This window comes from Lutjanus erythropterus, chromosome 24 (assembly GCF_056507025.1).
Source record: "Lutjanus erythropterus isolate fLutEry1 chromosome 24, fLutEry1.hap2, whole genome shotgun sequence".
NCBI classification, from domain to species: Eukaryota; Metazoa; Chordata; class Actinopteri; order Lutjaniformes; family Lutjanidae; genus Lutjanus; species Lutjanus erythropterus.
The window spans coordinates 12,124,491-12,149,232 of NC_139340.1; the positions used below are offsets into that span (position 1 = coordinate 12,124,491).

At 40.7% G+C, this 24,742-nt stretch overlaps 3 protein-coding genes across 6 annotated transcripts in view; 1 reads left to right on the top strand and 2 right to left on the bottom strand.

Moving 5' to 3' along the window:
• The window catches only part of mgat5 (alpha-1,6-mannosylglycoprotein 6-beta-N-acetylglucosaminyltransferase), a 103,457-nt gene extending 97,642 nt beyond the window's left edge, over positions 1 to 5,815 (bottom strand). For both annotated transcript variants that reach the window (XM_084713618.1, XM_084713617.1), the window contains exon 1: positions 5,636 to 5,815. The gene's annotated coding sequence lies outside the window, so the exon portion shown is untranslated. The remainder of the gene's footprint in view (positions 1 to 5,635) is intronic.
• A 3,001-nt stretch (positions 5,816 to 8,816) lies between these two features.
• Positions 8,817 to 15,989, bottom strand: clic5a (CLIC family member 5a). Of its 2 annotated transcripts, none has more exons than XM_084713448.1 (6): positions 15,387 to 15,989; positions 11,155 to 11,264; positions 10,495 to 10,620; positions 10,299 to 10,405; positions 9,383 to 9,558; positions 8,817 to 9,297 (listed from the first exon to the last, which is right to left on the bottom strand). In XM_084713448.1, exons 1-6 carry the CDS (start codon positions 15,903 to 15,905, stop codon positions 9,133 to 9,135), a joined length of 1,203 nt encoding a protein of 400 aa, XP_084569574.1. In that variant the 5' UTR covers positions 15,906 to 15,989; the 3' UTR covers positions 8,817 to 9,132. The 2 variants fall into 2 exon arrangements, with proteins under 2 accessions (XP_084569574.1, XP_084569575.1); XM_084713449.1 differs by lacking the exon at positions 15,387 to 15,989 and adding an exon at positions 13,271 to 13,547.
• A 1,141-nt stretch (positions 15,990 to 17,130) lies between these two features.
• On the top strand, positions 17,131 to 24,742 carry enpp4 (ectonucleotide pyrophosphatase/phosphodiesterase 4). Of its 2 annotated transcripts, XM_084713446.1 has the most exons (9): positions 17,176 to 17,279; positions 19,772 to 19,817; positions 20,346 to 20,583; positions 20,689 to 20,982; positions 21,187 to 21,291; positions 22,288 to 22,486; positions 22,663 to 22,836; positions 23,464 to 23,733; positions 23,844 to 24,742. In XM_084713446.1, the coding sequence occupies exons 2-9, from the start codon at positions 19,798 to 19,800 to the stop codon at positions 23,942 to 23,944; spliced, it is 1,401 nt and encodes a 466-aa protein (XP_084569572.1). In that variant the 5' UTR covers positions 17,176 to 17,279; positions 19,772 to 19,797; the 3' UTR covers positions 23,945 to 24,742. The 2 variants fall into 2 exon arrangements, with proteins under 2 accessions (XP_084569573.1, XP_084569572.1); XM_084713447.1 differs by lacking the exon at positions 19,772 to 19,817 and having other exon boundaries at positions 17,131 to 17,279.

The following is a 24,742-nucleotide window of genomic DNA, read 5'->3' on the forward strand; positions in this document are numbered from 1 at the left end:
GGCGTTTCTCCCACACTGGTGAGAATCAGTGAACCCTTGACTGCCCTCACAAAAAGGAATCACCTCAGCACTTTTGGAGTCGGCTGAAACAAAACATGCTGAATTTCACACCACGGTCATGGAGAAGAGGCCACAAAGGAGGTGACCCAAAAAAACTTTAAAGGCTTGACTTTTTTTCAGTTTTAAATTGTGTTTGTAACTGTCTTGCTTTTGTGGGTTTGTGGTTCTTTGTTACTAGCAACACAAAGTAAAGACAGACTACAAAGGAAGCACAAGAAAGAACAGTTGGTTATGGGTCTCATTTACAAAACAGGAAGTTCTTATTTTTCAGAGACATAGATGACCACCAACACTCAGCGAATACTCAGGAACTGCAGCATTCACTTTACTGGAACTGCTCTTAACATTTGACACATATAAACAACATTCAAGCTCTTAGCATACCATAAAACGTGATATACCAGTTTCTTATGTCCTTTGTTGCCGTGAAGGACTTTGTAATAGACATGCTTGTTAAAAACACTTGATAAAAAGCCATAAAAACACTGCCAAAGCATGATTTGCCTCAGGCTGAACACTGACAGCTTTAACCTGCCGTAACATGCGATGAGATGAGAGGGAGAGGAACAAGACCACCATGAACATGACCTGCATGTCAAGAACAAGCCGGGTGACAAGTGTGGGGAGGAATCGTAAGTGAGGGGCTGAGGGTAAAACGTGGCACTTCCTTTTTCCTGTCACCACCACATACAAACTCTGCTGTTATGATAACAAAAGTTGCCCTTGTGGTAATATCTAGAGGGTCAACACTTCTGATAAAATAAAACCGGTGATTAAAAAAAGATGCACACACACAGGCATCATATTTTAAAAGCCTGTGCATAAAAGTTTTTTTTTTAGCTAAGACACCAACTCTTTAAAAAAAAGTACAGCATTTAAGGGGAAAAACACTGTTATGCAATGATAGGTATGCAAACATATACACACAGACATAACCATGTTTGTTAGGACCTTCACTGACTACATTAAAACCAAAAGCCTACATGCCAAACTCACAACACTTTCCCCAACATAAAACTAATCCTAATTCTGGTCTTCACTCTTAATGCAATCCAAATCCTCTAAACCCCTTAAAAGAAGTCAGAAATGCCAAATGTCCTCTCTTTTTATCCCAATGACATAAAAAAAATAACAACACATACTTCGTTTGCATCCTCTTTCTGTGGAAGAAGCAATAAATTTCTCAACTATAATTGAGTAAGACAATTATCAGTCAGTATGTATAAAACAACATGGCCTACTGATTTAACACTAATAATGTATTGAGTGACAGTGGTTTCTGTTGGCTCACTGGTCTTACCAGATTGCTTGGGTTGACTGAAGTTGTGGTTCCTGTAACCAATGTATTCTCAGACAAGTCTGACAAGTTACTCACAGTACAGGCAACACTGCTACAGATTTAAATGCCTCACACCCTCGGGACACATTAATGTAGTTTAGTTTTTTAATGCCCTTCCGTTAAGTTAGAGGAGTTGCCAGAAAAAGTGAAAAGCAAAAGAGACTACAATTTTTGCAGCCAAAGCCAAGATATCCTGACTTTTAGTCTAAAATCCTACATTTCCCACAATGCAGCCTTTTCATTAGACTGTTGTTGTTCAGCAAATGTCCATGTCTTTTAAACTCTATGTGTCCAGTTTATTAATGAAGACTTTATACAAGGGACTACTTCAGTAAATATACTGCATATTTCTCCTTTACATTAGCTTTAGCACTTTGCTAAAGCAGTCAAATACAATGTACTGTGCCAGATTTATAGAGTGCTGTATTTGTTTGCTTCTTAAGGTCACTGGTGTTTCCCCCTTTACATGTATTTTTTTCCCCATACCTTGTATTTAGCTTCAATTTGGTCAGATTTGGTAACGTGAACCTGCATTTTTGAAGGTTTACCCCTGTCAGCCATGCAATTACATTTGCATTACATAATTTATTTATCATTATTATTCAATAACCAAACAAACACTGTCAAATGAGGCACAGTTACTTCCACTTCTAGACTATTGCCTAAACACAGATTATTTCATTTTTAATCTGTTAACAGCTATTAATCAATTAATGATGAACATTAATGTTCCCGTGCCGTTTGACAATATCAAACATAATTACCTGACACTGGCAGCTTCGTCGTAATTATGGAGGGGTAAGGAATTTGAAAGTGCCAGCTATGTTAGAGTGAATTAACATCACATAAATGCTGATAGCAGCACCAGTTGCCAAGGAGCTTATCAATATTTCAGTACCAACCGATCAGAAACCTGTACCAATTTAGTACCCGGTCACGATACCCATCCCTCAGTTGATTTTCATGTGTAAAACTGGCAGAGTGCCCCTTTAACAGCAGTTCACGGTTCAATATTCCATCTATGAGAGAAATCTTTCAATAGCCTCTGAGACAAAACCCAGGCATGAAATTGAGGACGTGATTAATGTTTGAGGTTACAGTAAAGGCCCTTTGAAAATCCCTAATCTTCCTTTTATTACCTCTTCAGTTTTTTTAGTCATTGCCCTGGATATGAAAACAGCTTTTCAAGAGGATTTACTGTAGGCTTTGTGACCAATGCACATCTCTCCACAGCTCAGATGTGCAGAATAAATGAGCGCTTTGCAAATGCAGAGCTCCAAACAGTAGACCGACTGTAAAGAGGCGAATGTGTGCTGCGTGATGGTAAAGAGCCTCTTCAGAGTGGAGTGCCAAGGTGGAGTGGGGCTTCTGGGTAAAAAGGGCAACTAACATGGCACAATCTTCTTCCAAAATGCTGATTTTATACCTCCGTGTGACCTCAAGTAAGAAAGGACAGGTGTGTGTGTTTATGTGTGTGTGTGTTTGTGCTGAGAGAACAGGAGCCCTTTAATCACAGAAAGGCCAAGTGTTCCACTTCCCTGCATGGCATCCATCACCACAGCCCAGTTCTCCCCGATCCCTCCATCTTCAATCCCTCCACTGCCTCTGCTGGCTCTCCACCCAACCGAGCCCTTCAACGCACACCCCTCCCCTCACACACACACACACCCTCCAACGATTTCTTGCCAGTGAAGCATGCCACCGAAGCAAAGCTCCTTTTCCTCAGGATTTATAATCCCAAGGGCTCCGGCAAAAAAGGTGGCTGAAAGAGCTCTTTATAAAGCCGGGGGCAGTTGGTGGCTCACCTCGGGATGGTCACTACGCTCAGCATTAGCTCTCAGCCTACAGTCGAGGATCATGAGCAGGGAGTTTGTGCAGTGTCACAGCGAATACGATAAGATATACTGCAGGGAAATTTGTCCCAATCACAACCATCTTTAAAGACATGACGACCTTTTGACAAGCTGCTCATTGAAGGAACACACAATCGCATTTGGAGCCTGCATGATAATGACCCAAGATACATCTCATATAATCAAATCAGCATGTCATAACCTGATTACATGAGTGCAGACTGAAAATTACTGGACTGCACTGGTGAGCTAAGTGCTTCAGCAATGAGCCGGAGTGACCTAATACACGCCAGAGCAGAAAATCAAGCTTCTCACTCTCCCTGTATCCTTGTTACTGAATGGTGATTACACTTAGGTTTCACTAATCTTGCTGTTCCTCAACAACCAGCAGGAAAACATTCGACTAAACCGTAATTAATTATAAAAGCTGTAGCAGGCAAGGTTCCACAGGCATTTACCTTCATTTAAAAAAAATGTCTCATTAAAAAAAACTGTTAGGCGATTCATGTAATGCTGGCTAAAAATACAGATCCTACCTTTTTTTTTTCCAACTAAGCTTTTTTCCTTGGCCTACAGGACACGAATTAACATGATTAACTTCCACAGCCTGTTATCCGAGACTATGTCACCAAAACGCAACATGTAAGCTGAAAGAAAACCCCACAACAAATGGATCACCTGCTCTGCCAGAGGTGGATAGAATAGCCAAAACTGTACTCAAGTAGAAGTAAAAGTAGTTATCTGAACTGAAAAAAAATCTGTAGCAAGTAGCTTAAGATTTTTAAGAAAAGCAAGCACATTACTGTCTTCCACCTCAAGTCTTTTATTTGATGCGGATATGACTTTAATTACTTCAACAACACACAGTCTTCCTCAGGCAAAGATAAAGAAGCAAACATACAAACGGTAAGTATTCTGATTATTATTATATGTGAATATTTTCTGGTTTCTGTAGTCCACAGTATTTGGGTGGTGTGATCACTATTTTTCAACATCTTCAGATATTTTTTGGACCAAACAACTGAAAAAAATCAAAAGAATGATTGACAGATTAATCAATAATGAAAATAATTTTTGCTGCAGCCCTAACCTATATTTATTTATGATGAAATGTGAGATAACTTGCCATCTTCACACCAAGACAATATTGTATTTCTCTCAAATGTGCTGCAAAATTTTACATTGATATTATGAAAATACATTATTTGCTTCTTGCCCCCTATATAATACTATATGATGAGCTGGTAAATAAAAAAGAAAATTGTAAGCATGTGCATAATGACCCAAACAGTGTTAGCAGCATGGTACTATTATTATATTATCGGATGTGTCTGTCAAAACTGTTGTGAGATGTCAGTCAGTTTAACACCAGGCTCTCAGTGTGCTTGACAGGAAGTCAATAGAACATCACTATAGGTTTTGCGTTTTGTTGTCCTCGTTTTAAACCACCTTATGTCTTCTAATGAAGCGTGCTCTGCCATATGCACAGTATCACTATTCCTTTTTCATTCATTCATGCAGCTCTCATTACACCTGCCCTGAGACCGCAGTTGGAAATTAGCCAAAATGGCTAAACTGGCATATTTACAGAAACCTTAATTCACGTGCACTGTCCCTGAAACTTTAAACTGCATAAATAATATTAAAAACAAAAACTAGTGCAACTCTGTCAGGGTCTGTCGTCTGTCACTGACACGGATGAGAACAGCTGTTACCTGCTTTCTCCGTGGTGAACAGTGCACACATAGCGGAGTCATAATAAGCACTTATAACAGCTGAGAGGAGCACTTGTGGTGAATTACAGCCAGTAGCTTCAGAGGCACATCGTTAACGAAGCACAGCTGGAAACATGCAGCTCAATGACTTCTGTTATTCTTGACTAACCTGTTCGAGACATGAAACTGAAGCAGCGATGCTATTCGGCCAAAGGCGATGTGTAATGCTATCTATCACTTGTTTTATAAGCTAGCTAAAGCTGCCGTGTGGTAACAATGGGACCCCCTGCTCCTGCTCCTCGCTGCGGCGGTTAACGTTTTGATTAACTGGCTGTTGAAAAAAAAAAAAAAAAAGCTAGCGTTGACGTTAGCTCTTCTGCTCTATTACCAGCCAGGTCCGCTTTTATGTGGCTAACCGACTTACATGGAAGCTATCACCGTTTATGGCTACATTAGCTTTGTTTTAAAGCTTGAGACGGCTAGCTGCCTCGGTCGACCACCGCACAGTTCACAACAAAACACACACGCCACCGCCGCAATGACAAGTCGCCCACTCCCGAGCACACACACACGGCTAAACGCTGCGCCTCTTCTTCCAGCATTATTTCCTCAACAATGGAGCTCAAAACGAGGTCCGGAGCTGCTCCCCTGACAGAGGTCGGGCTTACCTTCTTAACGTTTTCTGTCGGCAGCCCACGGTGGTGTTCAAAGGTGGGAATAAGAGTTAAAAATCCAGGTAGAGGGCGAGCAGGGACGTCGTTGTGTTGGGCAGACTGGAAAGATGAGATTCAGCCACAGCAGCGCACCAGCCTCTCTCTCTCTATGTGTGTGTGTTTGCTCTGCCCACAGCAGAACCAGAGTGACGGTTAGGGACCGTCTGCGACTTCACGGCCCGCAGAAAAACGAAAAACTCATCGTGTTCACCACTTAAACGATCCAATAGTGTATAATAATAATAATAATAATAATAATAATAATAATTTCTGATTACAGAGCCTAGAGGACGTTGCACAAGTGATAAAATCCTTTTCAAATCAATAAAATCATTCTAAAATCGATATTTTGTGTCAAATTTGCGTACTTTTTTCGTTTATTTACTTTCTTTTGTGCACAAGAATAACAGAAACCTGAGACAGCTGTTACAGGGTTTGTATTTCCATCTATTTTGCTGGTCAAACAATTTAAGTCAGTTAAAATGAGTTTCACTGGAGTACACTGACAAAGCAAGTGTGAAATATAAACCACAAAAAAATTTACATAATAAGAAATGTGGTGTGTATTTTGGTGCCAACAAAGTAACAGCTGGGTGAAAATGTGTACTTTCCCTAAAATGGATCCATAAAGACTGCCCTCTTCTTAAAAATATATGCATATATAAAAATAAGCTTTAAAAAGTGCAAAACTTACTGACTAGGGAAAAAAAAAAAAAGTTGCTAAGACAGTTGAAGACTGTTGATGATTGTTAAATAGTTGTATTCACTATTACACTGGATATTTACAATACAGTAGTTCTAAGTACATAGGTGATCATGATGGTTGTATGGTTGTTGTTGCACAAACACTAACAGCTTTTGCTCGTTTTTTGTTATCTGTTATGCTTTTAATGTTTGATCACTACCAAGCCTGTGTGGTTGATAGAAATGTGGCCAATATGAGTGACTGATGTTCAGCAACATTTGCCACGATCCCTAACTACAAGCTCATGCTGTCACGGACCATTCAAAGCTTTGTATTTGCTGCCATCTGCTGGCTGTTAGACGCTACAGACAGCAGGGAAATAGTAAAGCACTGGCCAGTGATTCAGGGACATGGTCATGTTTGCCTTGTGCTGTGCTGTCAGTCCTCCTGGTTATGCTTGCTGGGCATTTTCTGCCTCACAGACTGTATATAAACCCTGGAGACTGATATTCATACTATTATTCAGATCATACAAATATGTTAATGAGCCTATAGATCATGAAGAATTAGTTGAGGTAGATTATTTTGTTGTTTGTTTTGTTTGTGCAGGATATATGTTTTACATTGCTTAATATATGTGGCACAGAATGCATGTTTCAAAGACTCAGAAAGAAAGATGCATCTACTTGTGACATGACTTTGCATGTATTTCCATAAACAAATCAGCATCAAAGCTTCCTGCTCTGTTATTGCTGTTTCTGCTGGAACATTTGCACCACGTAACACATTACCATCTTTGCTGGGGGACACGCAGTCAATATCCATTCTCATGTATGAGTAAATCACATCCATGCATCAATGAGACAGTTTCCAGTGAGAAAAAAAAAACACAACTCCCAAGCTCACTGTCTGAGAAAATAGATTTATTATTCAAATAAACGACATAGTATACACAGTGGGTTCATGGTTCTAATAATCAGAAAGAATATTAATATAGCTGAGCTACAATCATTTACAGAAATATTAAGTTTATATTATGATCATGCGGCTCCACAGGGCATGAGAAATCCTTTGACAACATCAATAATTCACATTCATATTACATTCAAACATATATAATTTACTGCATAGACATAAAGAGCTGAAGGCAGAGGAGAGCTTGATTCCCAATAAGGCACTCGTGATTAAAATGACATTTACTACCATCAGTTTGCACTCAATAACATGACAACACAGCAGCTGGGGTAAGTTTGGTGCTTTTTCATGAACGGCTGATCGTATCAAACTTTTAATCTTAAATATACTGTGAGACTGTGACCATTTCAGACAAGGATCGATAGGATAAGACACGAACTGTGGAGGCAGGCTGTAAAAGTAAGGAAACTGCATTTCAAAAGAGATAAACAATCTCCAAAGAAAATCTATCCCCATTACACTGAACTGGTCAGTCATTGCCTCATGAAGAAGAGGAGGACACAATCTATAAAGTCTATAAAGCCGAGACTGCCCTAATAAAAGACAAATTACTTTGGCTGAAACACATTCTTAACAACATTTTTTCTAACAACACTTCCTTGTCTACTAATTCGACCCTGCAATGAAATAATACAACATAATCCACAGAAGAAAAAAAACAAAAAAGCACAGGTCAAATAATCAAAACCTGCTTCATGGAAAATAAATTAATGATATAAAGCAGATTAACTGTGAGCAGAAATGCGTAATACTTCAGTAGAGCTCAGGAGAAAACAACCTCCATCATTGGCTGCTGTCACCAGCAAAATTGTATTATTCCTCCTATACGTCCGGTTGACCATTTGTTCACCCTCACTACGCCCGTCAAGCTTTACGTTCTCACACAGCACATACAGCATGCAGTTTACAATCATAGTGGTGGCTTTTTTTTTAGCCTCTCGAAACAATGGCTCCTTGATTTCAGACAGAAAAACATTTCTCATTTCTCTTTATTTCACAGCGGCCATATTGATATGAAATAGCAGGGTGAACACAGGTGTTACCAATGATACTAATTAAGGTTCCCTTGCATTTACAGTAGCAGAGCCTTAATTAGTATCCATGGTAACACCTGTGTTTGCTCTACTATTCTGATTGGCTGTCCTGAACTGTAGATGACAAAGCAAAATGTAAAATCAGACTGTTATTAATTCTAAGGAAACAGTGTTTGGTTGACTGGTCTTAACTTCCTGAAATCCAATAAAGAGCGGGGCAGAGCTGCCAGCATCACCCTGAATAATAATGCTGTTAGCATTCAGGAGCTACTGTAGTTTTGAACTTTTTTTTTTTTTTTTTTACATAACCTGTAACCCCACAAAGCTTATGTAAAATAAACAATGTGTTCCTGGGCGTTTGAAGTAATTCTTTGCTGGCATGCAAATAATTGCAGTTTATATTAAAGCAGGCAAACCCTGTTTATTCCATTCTTTACACCAATATTAATCTTACCACTTTAACATGCTGAGAAATCCAAAAGCTTGACAGACCTGTCGAGCCTATCACAACCGCTTATTTTCCCTCAATAAATAAAAATCACATTTTTTTAAAAGAAATATCAGCACACATTTTTCAGCCTCTTCCCTTTGTTTATAGTCAGTTTAATTACAGATGGAGGCTTCAGACTTGAGAAAATCATTTTTAGATTGTGTCTCCTCTTTGAGACTCGTACCACTGTGCTACAGTTAAACGTGTTTTAAATGACTCATCCTTTGGAAAGAGTGTATATGCTGTTTGTCAGGAGCGTGATTTGTATTCATTTTCCCAACCTCTTAGCAACGTCCTTATAGGCTAGCTCAATTTCCGCGTCAGCTGCGCACGTGTTGGTGAACTCGTCTCGGCTGTAGGCGTTGCCAAGGTAACGCCACACCCCTCTGAATTCAGACGGGATGTCATACTTTCTGTACTTCTTGGCAACCACCTGGTAAAAAAAAACAAGTAATTGTGAATACTACAGCCAAGTACAAATGAACCAAACCAAACAAAACCAGTACAAAGTAGGTTACCTTGACGACATGGAGTTTGGGCAGAAGGTTGCAGTCAGCCAGTGTCAGCTCGTCTCCGTCCAGGAATTTGCGCTTGGATTCGCCACTGTGGCGTCCTGCCTGAACATCGTCAGGAAGGGGACTCATCAGATACTCGTCCAGCTGAGCCAGAGCCTTGTCTAGATTCTTCTCTAGCGCTGAAACACACGCATGAAACACACTCTTAGAAATAAAGGTTCCAAAAGCGTTCTTCCTGAAGGTCTAAGGTTCTGACCAGGACCATTTTTGAAGAAAGGGTTAGTCAAGGGTTCTCTGTAAGGCCAGGGGTTCCATTACGAACTGTTTTCATTCGAAGAACCTTTTGTAGGTTTCATCAGGGTTTCTTTGTACCGTAAACCTTGGGTAGGTTCTCGATAAAACCCTTGGAATATAAAAGGGTTCATGGCAGAACTACGATAAAACCTTCGGAATATTAAACACCCTTAGATGATGTTAAGGTTCTGAAAGGATGGAATCCCCTGACCACCAAAAAATGAACTGATTCGAAACCTGAAAACTTCGTTCCTGGATGGAACCAAAAAAAAAAGCAGGTCTTCCTTGGGAACCAAAGTGGGCGTGTCATATTCTACAGGTTGTGCAATGATTCTAAGGATCATGAATAGAACCAGTAAAGAACCAGAGCTTATTTGATGCACAAGGGCCTCAAGGTTCTGGGTGTAACCGTTCCACCATAAAAAGGTCCTAGGTTTAACCCTTTATGTTGGGTTCTAGGTAGAACTCCAATTCCAAGTGTAATCTGTATAAATAAATTTCACCAGGAACCAAAAAGGGACCGCTTTATGGTTCTACTTGCATCTTATTCCTAAGAGCACATTGCTTTGGATCCTGTATGTTTACTGGATGTACGTATCAATTGGTTTTGTGTTTAGATCCTCACCTCGATGTTTATCTGGTCTCGTGTTTTTGACGTAAGCTGAGAACTTGGCAAATATGTCGTTTCCTGCTGTGTTGGATTCACGGTTCTTCGCTGCGAGTTTGGGATACCTGCAAAACAGGACGTCAACGAGGTGTTAGTTACAGTGCTGCTCGCCCTACTTCCTATTCCCCCGTGTGCGTCTGTGCGTGAGGCCTACTTTGGTGGCGCGAGCATCTCCTCCAGGTACTCCTCGATCTTGTTGACGTCGGTGAGCACCTCCCCCTGGAAGGTGAGGAAGGGCGGGTGCGTCCCCGGGGCCAGGTTGTGAAGGTCAGCTGGTTTCCTAATCAGAGTGGAATCACTTTACAACCTCCACCATAAATGTGTCACGGAGCACTATTTCACCACCAGTGATAATATAGTTTCCATTCAACAAATGCCCTCTCGCCATGGTGGCCATAGCCGCTAACGCCAGCTACCTTGGGCCTCATTTCTTAAAAATAATTAGTGTAGCGTTTTTAAATGTGACCCTCTGAGAATCTGTTCATTACCTTCATGTATTTCTCAAAGCAAAACTTGGAGCCAGACCATAATTAAATGCACATCTGAAAGCTGCTTTTAAGCTATATTTTAACTGCTTAATCAAACACTAAGTTATGTTTAGGTTCAAGTTATACTTTAAACAAATGTAAACACAAACAATAAAAACAATATGTACTTACTATATGATTTTTGAAGTGCTTGTACGGGACATGAAAGTATTTTTTTGCCTCATAATTAAACTGACATGTGTCTGTGGGTTTAGTAGCCAACCAGGACTGTGTGAAGTTTGTGCTGATATTTATTTACGTAGTTTAATATATGATGTTATTATTACCTCTTGAGGTCAACGGTGGTGACATTGAAGACGACACCTTTCAGCCAAAGGATCATAAAGAGACGCTGAGAGAAAGGACAGTTTCCGATGCTCTCCCCATCACTCCCAGCCTGTACACACACAAAAGCACAAAAACATGATAAGACACAAGTTTAGTGATGCAGAAACACACTTTCATAGCCTTCCTATGCTGACTTACTTCTCTTATCAGACATGCACACACAAATTCACAAACATACTGACAGGGACATCCAAACAAACTGTACACTAAAACAGACACACACTGATTCACACTCCTGACGACTGAACCAGTAATCAGTTTAATCAAATCACACTTGTTATACAAGAAGAAGCAGAACAAAGAAAGAAGAATCAGCGTCTTCTACTTGGTAGCAGTGAGTTTGAGGTTGGGTCTGTGTGCGTACATACTGTACAGAACACACATTTATAATTGGCATGTGATCGAATACAGTAGGATGAATGGGTGCACGTGTACTCGAGTGTGTGTGTGTGCGGGTGTGTGCACGCTTGGGTGTGTGCGCAGCGCTGCAACAGGACACTGTAATGAGACACCAAGTCCAACATGAATAATCCACAATGCTTCCATTAGCCGCTTCACTGCCTGTTTGGGCTTCTGTATCAGCTGTATCATCTATGGAAATCATATAATCTACTGTCCATAATGCTTGTCTAAAGAAATTATGATACTGACACTTCTTTTATGAAATTCCTGAGGAGACAAGTCCAGTCATCTCACTCCGCTCGGCAGCCTTGCTGTGTTTTACATTTTAGCCCATTTATGATTTATGTAAGAGCTAACAACTGTGCTGTAATTTAGAAATTTAAATGATTCATCCATTCTTTTCAGCACAATATGAAAGTTAACTAAGTGTATTAAATGAGCTGCATTATAACTGTTTTACAATGCAACAATACTGTGCAACATTAATTTAAAAATGTTAAGCAAAACTGTGCAAAAAAATCTGAGTAAATACACACTCACACTAATTTCCTGCCAAGACATTGATCATTATCACATCTGTACATCAAGGTACAACCAGAAGCCAGTTAGCTTAGCTTAGCTTAGCATAGGAAACAGCTAGCTTGGCTCTCCAAATTAACAAAGTCCTGTCAGAACCTGTTGTTGCCAGGCAACCAGGGGAGCTTCCAAGAAGTCACTGCATCCAGCTCATGGATGTATGAAGAGAGCTTCATTGCCAGTTTGTCTAAGTAGAAGCGTTTTCATCGTGGAACCCGTATTAAAGTTTCATATTTCTTAAACTTTCCCAGAGCCTAGAGACCAGTGGGAATGAGCAGGCAAGGCCATGGAGATAAATAATACTGGCATTTACTCTGGGTGCATAACTTTGATTTAAAAAGTTCACAAAAGCAGACACATCCAAAGGCGATACAAACTTTTTTCCTTTATCGCATATTTTTCATTCAAATGAATAGGCGCTATTTTGAAATCTGGTATCCAGTTCTTATAAAACATTCAGTATCTGATCAAGAAATAATCTGAAATAATTTCATATTTATCATACAGATGTGAGTGGAACAGATCTTCTCGTCTAACTCTTTGGAAGAAAGCAAATAAACAGATTTCCATAAATGTTAAACTATTCCTTTAAATAATTTGCACTTCTTGTTTTAACAATTTTGCAGATTTTCCCATCATGAGTATTTTATGTTATCCTGCGTACACTAAACACACACAACGCATATTGTATCATAACCTCAGAGCATTTAAAGCTGCTTTTCTCAGTACTGAAAGGACCCCAGTAATAATTCATTAGGAGAGAGAAAGAGAGAGATTGTCCATGCACGTGGGTGTCAGGTTAACACATGGAAAATCAGCACACAACAACAACAACATGGCATGCACACGCTTAAAGGAGCCACCCCAAAATATATACGAAAACAATATTTAGAGTGTGCACATACAGCTCAAATTTTACTTGCACAAAAATAACATCTGTCATAGGCCGAATGCAGGGTGAGATAGTGAAGTTTGTCGAGGAATGTAATTTAGGAGTGAGAAGAAAACCGATCAAGTGTCAACTTGGGATGTACACACACTGTACAAACACCAAAACACACACGCCAAACTTCCCACCTTGACAAATAGCTCAATGTCAGGGTCCTTGTCCTCCTCGGCTGCAGTATCCGTCATGGTCAAGAAAAACACGCTTTGCTTGTGTGTTTTGCTTCACGAGTGTGTAGATGTGTGTGTGTGCGTGCGTGTGTGTGTGAGCAGTTTCGGTTTACAGCAGATTTTACTCCAGGTCCATGTGGTGAAGTCCGCTCGGTCCCATCGCAGCTGTGTCAGAGTGTCAGCTGAGGACGAATGCCAACCAGAGAGTGTGTGTGAGTGAGACAGAGAGAGAGAGCGTGCGTGCATGTGTGTGTGAGGTTCAATTTGTACCCGAGGCCTCGGCAATGGGGCGTGACAGTGTCAGGCAAAAATAACCCCCTTGGGTGGGGTGGGGAAAGGGGGTGTCACTGAAAGCACTAATGTAGAGAGGAGGGAAAGGGCAGACCAAGTCACCCAAGGGTGCCTTCCCTGCCCCTCCCACCTCGTGCAGCTCTGATTGACAAAACAACCAAGTGACTTTGAATCATCAATAGTCATCGTCTCCTTCTCAGACTCATCAGCACCCGTGGGTCCCATGCTGTGATGTGTCTGAACTGCTTACAGTGTCGTAGTCTTTAGAATACAGCAGTTAAAAGGACAAAAATATTTCTGTTGTTGTAAAAAACATCACATGAATATGAGGAACGTTTTAGGCAGCCAGGTTATAGAAAATCCTTCAACATAGACGTGTCTTTTTATCTAGTTCTTACAGACGGACCCCTCAATTGCTAACATTAAAAAAAAAAACATTTGAAAAAGTCAGCATGATAAAAGTTTAGAGCTGCCAACAATAAACCTCAGTCACTCTAATTCTACTGCAATGACATCCCAAATGTTATTCTTATTAATGCAGATCATTTAGTATTAGTAAATGATTTATTATCCATCAATAAGCCAATAGTTGGAGCTTATAAAACCTTTTATAAAGGATGAATAATTAAAAACTGGTAGGCAACTAAAATGTTAGCTGGCAAACAATTAAATCATAGACTGCTACTGACCTGCAGTTTAAATTTAATGGGTAATTCATTGCAGATGAAAGTAGATTTATTTCTGTAGTCGTTGCATGTTTGGCAAACAGTCTAATGAGATAAAGTGTCTTTTTGCTGATGTTTGATAATGTTAAATTAGCCAATGCAACGCTAACACCTCAACAAAACATTCAGAAAATTAAGCATGAAAATAGTTTGGGCGTTGCGGGGCTCGGTGCTGCCAACAGTAAACCTCAATCACTCTAATTCTACTGCAGTAATCTCAAGTTATATTGGTATAATTTATACAGTTGTAGTGTCAAAGTGTCAGATTTATGATACCTGTATACTCCAGTGCAAATGGACTTTAGTGTTGTATGTGCAGATTATGTAATAATGCTAGTTAATGTTCGTGTTTAGGTGTGGAGGTACAATGTGTAGCTTTGATTGATAGATAGATAGATACATAAATGAATACATAAGTAAATACATTTTTAATTTTGCCCACCAACCAGCACACTTGGCGTAATACACACACACAAACACACACAGAGGAATTCACATGGCCATGCGACAGGAACCATCCTCAACTATCTCAGCACTGAGTCAGAACATTCTTGTCAGTTCAACTTAACTTATATTTAGAAGCACGGTAACACACACACGCACACACTCACGCGCACACAGAGAAATGACTAAACATGATGACCTATAAATAAAAGTGTGTGTGTGAATGGCACAGCGAGGTGCGTGGAGGGCCCAGACAATAGGACATAAAGTCCAACTCTGGATGTACCACAATCACATTCTTCATACACACACGCACACACACACACACACACACACACACACGCATTAGGAGATACACACTGACCTTGCACACTTGTTCATAAAGAACTGATATGAATGCGATTACGACTGGGATTTATGAGGCCTACAGTTTAGTTCAAAGAAAGTTTACAGGTGTGAGCATGCAAACTGCATGTCCTTCATGTATTTGTCTGTGGGTGTGCAATATATATGCACACACACACACACACACACACACACACACTTGATAAAACGAGATATAGATTAAACTGAAATCAATCACCTAATGCAGTGAATGTAACCCACTTCTTCCCTACCTTCACATAAAGTTGGACTACAGGCTGGTCCTTTTCAGGCTCTGGCTTCTCCTCTGCCTCCTCTTTCTCAGATTCTGATGAAGATGATGATGATGAAGATGAGGACCTGCGTGATGAGTTCCCCCCGTCCGCCTCAGGCTCTGGAGACCTCCTCTCCCAGCTAAGATCTCTGCTGCTCTCCTCCTCCTCTATCTTCTCCTCTTCTTCTTCCTCTTTCTCCTCCTCCCTGTTCCAGTGCTCAGTCTCCCCTTTGTCTTTTTCCTCCTCAGCATGTGAGGAAGACGAGGAGGACGAGGAAGAGGAGGACCTGCTTCGCCTCTCCTCGGACGGAGGGCGAGGTGGTGGGAGAGAAGGGGGAGCCGGTATTTGCTTTTTGGTCCATCCAGAGTTCTCGTACTCCGCTGTCATTTCTGAGGGTTCTGCGTACGGCCTCTCGTAGGTGAGGTCGTACACACCTGACGACTGGTTCTGGTAGGTGGACTCAGGGTTCTCGTACATGTTCTCCTCACGGGAATCCATTCTGTGGGGAGAGGTCAAACAGAGGTCGCGCTGAGATGGTGGAGAGCTTCAAGGTGTAGAGCAGAGTGACTGTGATGCCAGCGGTGCCTACCTTATCACAAAGCACCCAAGGACTTTGGACAGGGAAGGCAGATAGTCAATGCCAAGAGAAGACAGTTGTGATCCTTAAAGGAGAAGACAACTTGAACAGACACAGGATATTATTGCTGTTGCTGAGTGGAGAGAAACTCGCTGCAAAAAGTTAATTATTTTGTGGCTTTAAGTACAAAGTGCATCTTTTAAAGGACCATCTTCAACAATTGACAACTGCTTTTGTTGTCTGTAAGTTATGCTGCAGGTACTGCACATGCAAGCAGCTCTGAAAACATTTTGGTGGTCAGACATCATCAGACATGGAGAAAAGACACCCTGCTACCCCGCTATGTGTATCTATGTTTTGATCTTTCTGTTTTGGAGGGTGAACACGCTCGGTTTTGTTGGAATTTTCTTGTCATATTGATGATGACTGGAGATTGAATACTGCTGAAAATCACACATCTTACCTGTTATCAGTGAAACTGTGCTGGAGAGTAGATACCACCAAACTGTTTTAGGTAAACTACATTTTTGATAATCTTGTATATAACGTTGCATGTGGATGTGGACAATTTGCCTGCCTGGAAAATTGCAAGACAATGCTGCAATGTAATGCTGAGAGGTATGAGTTAGAGTTGGTCATGCACTTCTAATCTAAACTAATTTACCACCATATTGTCTCATAGTAGACGTATTTTACTAAAAAGTAACAGCAAAATATTGTGTTATTCTAATCACAATTCAACTTCCATAACCTTTACAGATTTCCTCATTTTTAGCAAAGGTACAACAGCTAATTTTGGCATCTAAACAGACCACCCACGTTCGTCCCGCCCCCCAAATCTGAACGCTGATTCGCTGCTTGAACTGCCAATTTAGCTAAGGCGTCAGTTGACTGTTACGTAAAGGCGGCCGCGACAAGAACAGAGGTGCGCCGATTTTCACGTCAAATTAAAAGCATTATGTTTTTAAAACGCAGAAATTTAATCGACAGTATGTATTATTAGGTTTCTGTTACTCATAAATCGTCAACTTAATTGCTATTCATATAGAAAACGAAACTATAGATGACAAAAATAGCATTCTTTTACATTCTGAAGAGACGGCGTTTCAACGAGGAGTTTATTTTGAAAAGCCTTACCGGAACTGTCTGATGATAATCATATCCAGCTCGACAACAGCCTCAGCATTTGTGTATTTTGAGGAGGTGCATTGATGATGTTGCGCCGATAATAGACGGAAATAAAAGTTATTTAATTGTACTCTGTGGAGGTCATCTACCTGTCAACTTTGAGAAAGGTAACGCTGTTAAACGGACCGTTAGCATTTTGTGATCGCTGTAACATTTGTAAGCTAACATAAGCTACGCAGAGGGCTACCGGTAATCACCTCTTTTGACAATGAAAATAACATTTATTTTTTTAAATTAAACCTTTAATTATTTTTTCCCAATGATATATCACTCATTCTTCGATGACTTATCTTTATTAATTAATAATAAAATAATTATAAACAATCATTCTTCGGTATTTTTCATCGAGAACAGTGCCTTCCTGGTTGTGCTCTGTTTGACATGAGGACTGTTGACAGAAAAGTAAAATTTCAGTTCCGTTACTGCCTTATTTGTTCAAATGTAGGTTTGTTCAAATGTGTGAAAGAGTAAGACGCCATTCACATGTAGAGAAAGAGACAGAGGCAAAAAAAAGAGGTCAAAATATAGAAAGAGATGTGTTAAAGTTGCAGATTCTTAAGTAAAAGTACTAATACCACACTGTGAAAATACTTCACAGTGTACTTGACTTCAGTGTGCAGGTTTTTGCATTTTACTGCTGTAAATATTAAAGGTTGAACTAATTTTGCTACTTTATAACTGTTGGATAGTTTAAACTACAAAAATGCATTATATTCTACTAGAACTGGACAATGTGTCAATACTTTTTGTATTGATAATAATAATAATAATTCCAGCAATATTTCATTTTTCATAAGATCTTCATGTGTATGCTATTAGAGAATTTATTGTGGCATAGCCTGAAAATATTATTTCTGGTGATCAAAGGAACGCTTCGTCCTTGTTGAGATTTTGGTCTTTAGCAGTGCAGAAGACCATATTTAATTTTTGTGTGTCTTACTTCTTCCACAGTTTGCACCACTTTATTTGAGTTTACTTTGCTAATTCTGTGAGCTTCTTCTGAGGCAGAAGTGACAGACCAAAGTCTTAAAGGCTAATGAGTTTAATCAAATGGAGAGAGAAAGATGGGGACTGAGATTCAGGCTGTCTGAGTCTTCCAGTTGTATCCATGGTGCATTTGTTGTCAATCTAATTTACTTAGATTTGCCTCAATTTCATGCATCTTTTAGATCACAGCTTGGGATGTTTGCTTTTGGAATGACTTAACTCCCTCAGTTCCAAAAGTAAATAAGAAAATTAGCCAGTTCTGTACTTGACAGAAGTGAGTGGAATGGGAAGCGAGCACTGGGAAAGTTACATTAGAGGCTGACTTTTGGTTCTATGTGTGTAAGGTAAACTATTATGAACATTTTACTGTTTCAAACCGGCCTGGAAATGTGTCTCTGTCCTGTCACACCAAATAAATAGTGCCCCGAATGGACCCAACTCTGACTACAAAGTTTACAACATTACTTGGCAATGTTTTTACAAGACTTCTACTTCTTCTCAGGTTATGAACTGTAACCATAATGTAATGCACTGAAAATGCTGTCACTAGAGGACATTGTATTTCAGTGAGGGCTATATTTAGAAATTTCTAATCGTGATGAATTTTGTTGCTCCATCGTGGAAGTTGTGATTTTTCTTTCCTGATGAAGCGTCTTTTTGGAGCTGAATTTCTCTACCAGCTTCTAGCTGCTATTTGTAGGTGAGCTCTTACCACACAGGATGTGTGTATGAGTAAAAAGTTTCTGTTTTTTCCCCTTTGTGACCTTTTTTTGTGTGTGTCTGTCTGTAGTTTGATGCATGTGATTACAGGATGTTTCTGTGGAACTTGAAATGTTTCAGATCTATTTAACTGAGCCAAAGAAAATCCTATATACAGTTTACTTGCTGTTGTGTCAATGCTCATTTTAATTCATATGAAAGAATTACAAAATTATATTCATGTAGTTTGGAACATACAGTGTGAACAAAAAAAAAAGTCACAGACAACAAAATAAACCTGAATGGCTATTTCGATTTGCTGTTGTATGTTTTATCAGGAAAAGTTCACACTCTTTTGAAAATACTGAAAATACAGCCCTTTACACACATTATTCTTAAACAGACACTAGAGATCATGATAGAAATCCCCCACTACATACAAACATACAGAAAACACTCCCAAAACAAGCAAGACAAGTAAGTTGACACAGGTTAACAATCAGAAAATGACCCTCTCGCTCACACATGTAGTAGATGAGTTGTTGCCTTCCGGTAGAGCAGGAAGAAACCACTATTAGTTTCATTTCTTGTAAAGCACAAGTGATCGACCAAAGAATATTTTTGGCATTTACAAAAAAAATCACTTTCTCTCCACAGTAAGTGCTTCTGTATGTGGGAATGATGGTTGGCAAACACATGTTGCTGTTGCCCAGCCAGGCATTTGTTCTCAGTTCCTTTTGGGTTTTGTAGCGTGACTCGTGGTTTTGTCTCTTGCCAAGCGGTTTTCAACCAGCGTGTCTTGTAACGACGGTTTAGGGATGTGAAAATTTAAACTGCACTGTCCACAGCTTAGGCTGTCCCTTTGTTTCAGGAGCAGGCTCAGTAACTGATCCCTAATTGTTGGTCTCTTCAGAGTTCAGCAGCGTGGTGGCTCTTGGGATGGCTTTGTTGGTCTGCAGGTCGGTTGGTCTTGTCCACCATTTTAGTTCCAAGCTGCGATATCTGTTTGATGAACTTCCATAAAATTTAGTGCAGGCGTTCCTGCTCACCACAGAATGAATTTGAATAACTCTGGTTGATCCTTAACCTTGTCGAACATTTGCTGGTTTCAGCTTCTTAAATTTAAGGATGTGCTGCTATTCTTTGTCATTCATACGAGTAAACAGACAGTCTTTGGACAAAAGAAGCAATTTGAACAAGTCACTTTGGGCTCTTGGAAACTGTGATGAACATTTTTCACCATGTTTATGACATATTCTAGACTAAACTATAAGTCTGCTTCAGCCTTAATAATCCATTATCAGTCAGGCCCTAGTTAGTTAATTAGTTAGTTAATTTTTAAGCCTATTTATGAGTAAATACCTACAAAACTAGTGTCCTTCCCATCAGACTCAGTTGTTTTTTTGTGCTAATTATCAATTATCAGTAGCATGATTGCATTGTCTTTTAGCATTGTCTTAAAACAATTTTCTTGCATGTCCTTTCAGGATGTTACTGACAATACTGCTGGGCCTCCTGTGCGGCGTCAGAGCTTTGGCAGCAGAAAATGACACGGCCCACCAAGGTCTTCCGCCGTTGCTGCTGGTGTCGTTCGACGGTTTCAGAGCGGACTACCTGAAGAGGTTCCCCATGCCGAACCTGACGCGCCTGTACAAGGAAGGGGTCCTGGTGGAGCAGCTCACCAACGTCTTCATCACCAAAACGTTTCCCAACCATTACAGCCTGGTAACACTGCCGCTCGTGCTTCTTGTGTTGCGAAAGATTAGGAAGGAAACAGGCAAATCCTTCAGAAATCGCCATCTCACGTTGTCATTGTTTTTCCTTTTCCAGGTGACAGGTCTGTATGCTGAGTCTCACGGCATCCTGGCCAGTAACATGTACGACCCTGTCAGCCATAAGCACTTCCATGCTGGCAATGACACAGACCCGATGTGGTGGAACAAGGCGCAGCCCCTCTGGGTGTCTGCGCTGGACTCCGGCTACAAGACGGCCGCCATGATGTGGCCTGGCTCCGAAGTGACCATTAGGAACCGCACTGCAACACACTTCTTTCACTACAACCCCGGCGTGACGTTCCAGCAGCGACTGGGGAACGTGACAAACTGGATTCGGGGTGACGGAAAGGTAGAAAAGTTACAGAGAGATTTCACACTACTTTTTGTGTTTTGCACATGAATGTCTTCCAGTATTTCCATTTCCAATTTGGTCCATCACTGCTCTAAAAATGTATTAATGCCACTTTAGTGTAGAAGGCAGTACAATTCAGAAAGTCTGAGAGGGTTTGTAGCTATTGTCTGTCATTCTATACCATACACCACATTCCACCAGGAGCAAGGAGTGATGTTTGCAGCTCTCTACTGGGAGGAGCCAGACCGGTCTGGTCACCTGTACGGGCCTGACAACACCACCGCCATGGGCAAAGCACTGAAGGAGGTACAGTAATTTGCTTAAGGCTTAGGTTAAAATGTATGCAAAATGTATTTGCTGGAAGCATGTTTTACTATTGCTTTTATACTTGGGTATGTGTTTATACTGCTGCCTCTTACACCAGAGTTTATTTGTAGATATTGTAACCTGAGGTTAGGTTAGTGTGATTGTTTTTATGGCCTGTGCAATGATTTACAAAAGTGGTTTATGTGTCACCAGAGCTGTGTTTGATTTGTCCTGTCATACAGGTGGTTACATTACCATTTCTCACTTCAATAGAAACTACTAGAGGATGAACAGGCGGCACCTGCAGAGTGGCAAAGCAAAGAAAAAAAAAACACTTTTGGTCATCCTTTTCAATACAGGGAGATTATTTTGGAATGCATTACCAATGGAAATAAAACCCAAATGGATCTGAAAACTCTTAGTGAAAAGGTGAAACACTGGCTGAAACAAAACCAAACCGGTGACCACTGAACACTGTCTGTTCATGCATTCTTACCACCTAGTATGCACTTCATTTTACCAATGAATTCTTGTTTTTGTAATGTAGAAAAGCCTAACCAGGGACAGGTTTTGCATATTGTCATGGTTACCTGCTACGGTGTTTCTCGCATTGTCGCTGATGTGACCCTGGTCCGGTTTTCCTGCTATGATAGGTCAGGTGTGTTTGTCTAGAAAAAAATCTTGCCAGACTTGAACTGTGTGTTGTGCAATAAACCAGTGCTGATTTACAACACTGGGTCAGAAAAGGTGAGGGATGAAACAGTGGATGGATCGCCATGACACTTTGACTTTAGTGCTAATCAGCAAATATTTGCATGCTAACACGCTAAACTAAGATGCATCAACGTACAAGTCAGCCACCAGAGCACCATTGCAGGCTGGTTAGCATATATCATTGACCCAGACTGGCAGTGTTTTCATTGTGACAGTGTTAGCATGTTACCCTGCTCGACTGACACGGTTATTGATGTCTGTGTCTCTTTTATATGCGATCAGGTTGACGACAACATCGGGCTGCTGGTGTCAGAGCTGAAGCAGGCCGGCCTATGGGGTCACATCAACGTCCTGATAACCAGTGACCACGGCATGGCTCAGTGTTCAGCTGATCGCCTCATACGTCTGGATGACTGCCTCCACCCCGACAACTACACGCTGGTGGACCTCACACCTGTCGCCGCCCTCATCCCAAAAGGAGGTGACCCAATTCACATCAGCTAACATGAGATTTTTTGACATATCTTCACAAAGACGTGCAGCTTTAATGTTCTTTATGAAACAAATAAATCCAGATTTATTTAGCATTAATGTGAAGTAATGCTCCATTTGTCAGTGGTGCGCTGCTCACACTCTTTCTGTCCCTGTGCTTTGCAGACACAGAGACCGTCTTCAACCTGCTCAATAAGTGCCACGCCCATATGACAGCATATATGAAAAAGGCCATTCCTGATAGGCTTCACTACAGGAACAACAAGCTCATCCAGCAAATCATACTGATTGCTGATGAGGGCTGGACCATCATACAGCGAGGGAACAAGCTGCCAAGATGTAAGTCTCTTCACTGTTGTACTGTACTTTTTAAATATTTTTGTTTTTAAAGGACAAGACTGACATTTTAGGATGTTGTAGGAAAAACAAACTTGACCGTTCCGAACACTTTTTGCTCTGTTATCTGTTGGAACCTCAGTCAACTTTCTTCTTTTCATGTAAAAGCTACATATAAGGTCACTTCTTAATTAAGTTAATGTTTGAGCAAAATGATTGATGTAGATTAGCTAGCTAGTTAGCATGCATTTTGCTAACATTAACAATTTTAATATGATTATATGTTGCTTATAAAGGTCTCCCAGCAACGTCTTCACAATCTGGTTTCCTGCTCCACATAGATAAGGCTAACACAGAGCACATCTAAGGACAGGAAACAGGAAAGGAGATGGTTGACTGAGGCACTAAACTTGCTAAACTGATACTGGAGCACAAGCAAAAAGGGGCGGGACACAGGAAGGGTCAGTTGACGCCAATCTTGTCATCTGACTTTGGCTGCGGCAGAAGATACTACTTTACAAATAGTCATTTTGAAACTTGTGAACACAAGTACAGCAAGAAAAATGTCAAAATTTAAAGCAAACGTACGCTTAAAGCGTTTCCACCCATGTTCTCACTTCCTTCCCTCAGTGGGCGATCACGGCTATGACAACTCCTTACCCAGCATGCACCCCTTCCTGGCAGCGACGGGGCCCAGCTTCCGTCAGAATTATCAAGTCAGCAGTTTGCAGAGCGTGGACATTTACCCGCTCATGTGCCGCCTGCTGTCGGTGCCCCCGCAACCCAACAACGGCACCCTGACCGAGGCCCGGTGCCTGCTGGCTAACGAGACCTGCTGGGACGTCCCTCTGATGGTCGGCCTGGTCATCGGCGTCTTACTGCTGCTGAGCACAATCACTGGTGAGTCAGCGTATTAACATGTGTTACTCCTGTGCATAATTAATTAAATTTTCCCACCAAATAATAAAATTCCAGGAATCAACAAACTAAGAGGTCTTGTTTCTCCCCAGTTCTGTTCAGGTTGCTGAGCCACCGCCGCCCGTCAGGCCCCCGGCCCTTCCAGAGGCTGCAGGTCGACGACGACGACGACGACGACCCCCTGTTGGAGTAAAACCAGTCGGAGCTGTCTGTCACCGCACATTACTCTGCGTCACCTGTTCGTGCTCCAATAGGTACTCGACATGTTGCACTTTACTCACTGAGGCCCTTCCTTCCACTGGCATGTGTGCTGTATGGGTGTGTACATACAGTAGAAAGATCATTTTATTTTTATTTTTTTAAAAACGTCAGACCGGCTGACAGCTGCTGTGGAGGTGTGCACTGGTGTAAAAACTGCTGTAGTGATACTACAGTTGTTACTGACTCTCCATAATGTTACTGTTGTGATAGACTTGAAAATGTGACAACAAGCCAGTGGTCTTATAGAAGAATGTAACTTATTTTGAGGAAATATTTGGGAAAGGAGGATGATGACAGCGAGATTATTCATTTTATTTCTAGGAATTCTGATTCAAGACATTTATTTTGTAGTTTTCTGCGGGAAATGTCCTCGCAGAAAACTCTATGTCATGTCTGTGTATTTAATTTTCATGGTGTTTGTAGTACGACTTTTAGTCAGCAGAGGGAGCCAGTAGCTCATTTAAGATTCACACTGTACCTCACTGAGATCCACTGTTTCATGAAGAGGAAAGCTAGAAAGATTCCTAGATGGACTTCTTCAAATCTTCTTTATTTTTCTGATTTTTTTGTCTGCTGTTACTGTTTTGGCTCATTTGAATTGTTACACCGAGACTCAGATGTCCCTAAATTTTCCTTTTATCCATATTTGCACTTTGAAAAACTGAAATTTGCAATTTAAATTGATATATTTTTACTAATAAATTGCCATACAATAGCCAAAATACTACAA

Coding starts and splice junctions, on each gene's coding strand:
- clic5a (XM_084713448.1), bottom strand. CDS start 15,905: ATGGATTCCCGTGAGGAGAACATGTACGAGAACCCTGAGTCCACCTAC. Junction 11,265..15,386: donor TAGTCCAACTTTATGTGAAG/GTAGGGAAGAAG, acceptor GTGTGTGTACAG/GCTGGGAGTGATGGGGAGAG. Junction 10,406..10,494: donor GAGATGCTCGCGCCACCAAA/GTAGGCCTCACG, acceptor CCTGTTTTGCAG/GTATCCCAAACTCGCAGCGA.
- enpp4 (XM_084713446.1), top strand. CDS start 19,798: ATGGCTTTGTTGGTCTGCAG. Junction 20,584..20,688: donor TTCCCAACCATTACAGCCTG/GTAACACTGCCG, acceptor TTCCTTTTCCAG/GTGACAGGTCTGTATGCTGA. Junction 21,292..22,287: donor TGGGCAAAGCACTGAAGGAG/GTACAGTAATTT, acceptor ATATGCGATCAG/GTTGACGACAACATCGGGCT.